Source organism: Vespa crabro, chromosome 12 (genome assembly GCF_910589235.1).
Source record: "Vespa crabro chromosome 12, iyVesCrab1.2, whole genome shotgun sequence".
NCBI classification, from domain to species: Eukaryota; Metazoa; Arthropoda; class Insecta; order Hymenoptera; family Vespidae; genus Vespa; species Vespa crabro.
Window position 1 is genome coordinate 2,837,807 of NC_060966.1, and position 2,870 is coordinate 2,840,676.

The window sequence follows — 2,870 nt, forward strand, 5'->3', positions numbered from 1 at the left end:
TATTCGGAGCAAGATGTCCGCGATGAAATGAATACAATAATTATAGCTGTAAACCGTATTTATTATTTTTAATTGCAATAAAATTTTTTTTATTGCATTTTTTTTGCAATTACTAAATTACTAAAATACCATTTTTATTACAATTTTTTTATTACAATTAAGAAAAACTGTATATTAGTATCAGGGAAGCGAAACTTCAGCCACAATCATTAGCTTTATACTTTCAATGCTTGCTACATTTCCGGATATTCAAGTACGTGTATAATACATTTTCTTAATAATTTGTCATTATGTATCCGACGAAAATTATATTCATATTAACTTCTTATCCTGTCTTCTACATATTCGATTACAAACTACAAAGTATATGAGGAACTACATGAAATTTACTACTCGGACGATCCGAAACATGTTCCAATAACATATAATGATATTAAAAGTATGAAACTTTTGGAACGTGTGATTAAGGAAATGTTACGTCTTCGCATATCCAGTTATCGCCCGGAGAGTGACGCAAGATATAAAAGGTATCTTTGAATACAAAATGACTTGTTTTAAGTTCTTTATCATTAATAATATGAATATATTATATAGTAATAATATTTTTTATTAATTGTATTAAATGAGAGAAGGTTGGACTATACCGAAAGGTAGTTCAGCAGTGTTTCTCATTTATAAACTTCCTAGAAGCGCAAAATATTGGCCACGGCCATTAGTATTCGATCCCGATAGGTTCCTATCGGGAAAGAATTGTTTTACATATTTCTTTCTATTTAGTTACGGTCGAAGAAATTGCATACGTAATTACATACTCCTATGGATTATTTTATAATATATTCCAGAAAATTCTAAAATAAAATGCATTTACAATTGATTTTATTTTTTTAGGTCAACATTTTGCTATGCTAAATATGACAGTAATCATTGTTACGCTAATAAGAATATTTCTGATTAAAATAGATAATCCAATAGGAATAGCAGTAATAGGTTTAAAGATGAGCCTCTCATTAAAACCGGCGAAACCAATAAGATTAAAATTTGACAGAAGAAATTAATTAAAACATATAATATATATGCAATACATACATAATTAATATATATATACATAACGAATTCTGTGAAATATAATATAAAATCTGTAGCAGAAACAAATTATTATCTGTATAAAATAAAAACTATACAAAAATCGTTCACTAATTATTTCATGTAATTTGATTTAATGAATAAATAAATAATAGATGCCTCGAAGGTCATTATCATTGCTTATTTCGAAATTCTAATAAATTAATATTTTAATACATTCTCCCTCTCTCTCTCTCTCTCTCTCTGTCTCTTCCTCATAAATCAGAATACTCGACTGTCACATGTAGAGTCTTATCATGCGATGAAACTAAATAAGGTAAATAATCTATTTTGTTTAAAAATTCTTATCTACAAATTATAAAATATAATGATAAAATACTTCTAGTATGAAATAAGGTAATTATTCATAGGTCGTTCAACCAGACGAATCGAGTGATATTATTCAACGCACGCGACGGGTAAGTGATGGAGTGAAGAGTGAATTCATAAATTTCAATTTTTTGATTCAGTCTTAAATATAATCTTATCCATCAAACAATTACGCTATTCATTACATTTCATTTGTAACGTGTGTGATTTCAGCGATTGGACAAAATATGGACTACCAAACAAGCGAAAAACGCTGTCTTTACGTTGCGTCTATATAAGCTTGGATTGATTATTTCCCTCTCTACTCCGGCGGCTTCGTACTATTTTAGAGAAAGAAAAAAAGAGAGAAAGGGAATGAGGAAGAGGGAATGAGAGAGAGAGAGAGAGAGAGAGAGAGAGAAAGAGAAAGAATGCATAACTTATCAAGTATGCAAGCAAAAAACATTCTTTTTTATCGGATTCAGCCGAGGCTGCATATGTAATAGTTGCGTCATACACAACGGAAGTTTATGAAAAAACTATATTATGTAAATTTTGGTATTCTAATCCTATACACATATCCTTCCTTTTAATTCTCATTTTATTTCATATCATCCTCTCCCTCTCTTTCTCTCACATTCTTAACAGGAATTTGTTAATATTATTTATGAATATCAGTTAAAGTATTAGATTTATATAGATTTGTGTAAATTCTTGCAGGAATACTTTATTTATTCACGAGATTGTTTCCAAACTAACCCGCTAAAGAGCCATTAGAAATTAAAAAATAAATAGAAGATGAGATTTTTTAAATGCTAAAATGATCATTATGTTAAATTAATCATTTCTTTAGGTATTTAATGACAGACATTTTATAACAATTAAATAGAAACTATACAAGTAATGTCTTTTCATCGTATTTAACAATATTAAGAAGAATAAAATTCACTCGTTAATTATACATTATTTACGTGTTCTACTCCCTGTTATCATGCCTAGTGTTCTATATAGATAATCATTTTTTTCGCTCTTTTACTCTCGCATTGTCGCTTTTTGCTATCCACGTGTACGTTTTTTAGAGCATAGGCCAATGATCTACGTCCGGCGTAAAGTGCTCGCCTAATCTCAGCACGTGAACTGACATTCAATCTTGTGGCTACATTTATTCCTTACGTTTGATATTATATAATATTCAAACTGTAATCCATAAATTCTAGAAAATTAATTTACTATTGATTTTACATTCTTAGATAAAAAATTCGCAATGCCTGAAATGAAGGTAATAATTGCTATTTTATTAAAAGGATTTATCATTAAAATACGGCCAGTAGGAATAGAAGAAATTCTGATAAAAATGAACGTTACGTTAAAGCCGGCGAGATATCTAATGTTTAATGTATATAAATATAATATATAGACAATTAATATATAAACATAAC

The 2,870-nt window shown here is 28.6% G+C and overlaps 1 protein-coding gene across 1 annotated transcript; it reads left to right on the top strand.

Moving 5' to 3' along the window:
* The first annotated feature begins 622 nt into the window (after window positions 1-622).
* Window positions 623-1,741, top strand: LOC124428366 (cytochrome P450 4A14-like). The gene is made up of 4 exons (XM_046972310.1): window positions 623-800; window positions 889-1,016; window positions 1,469-1,479; window positions 1,666-1,741. Exons 1-4 carry the CDS (start codon window positions 623-625, stop codon window positions 1,739-1,741), a joined length of 393 nt encoding a protein of 130 aa, XP_046828266.1.
* The last annotated feature ends 1,129 nt before the right edge of the window (window positions 1,742-2,870 follow it).

Excerpts from the sequence above, each read along its gene's own strand:
- LOC124428366 (XM_046972310.1), top strand. The coding sequence starts at position 623 with ATGAGAGAAGGTTGGACTATACCGAAAGGTAGTTCAGCAGTGTTTCTC. Across the intron at positions 801-888 it reads CGGTCGAAGAAATTGCATAC|GTCAACATTTTGCTATGCTA; the intron begins GTAATTACATAC and ends TTATTTTTTTAG.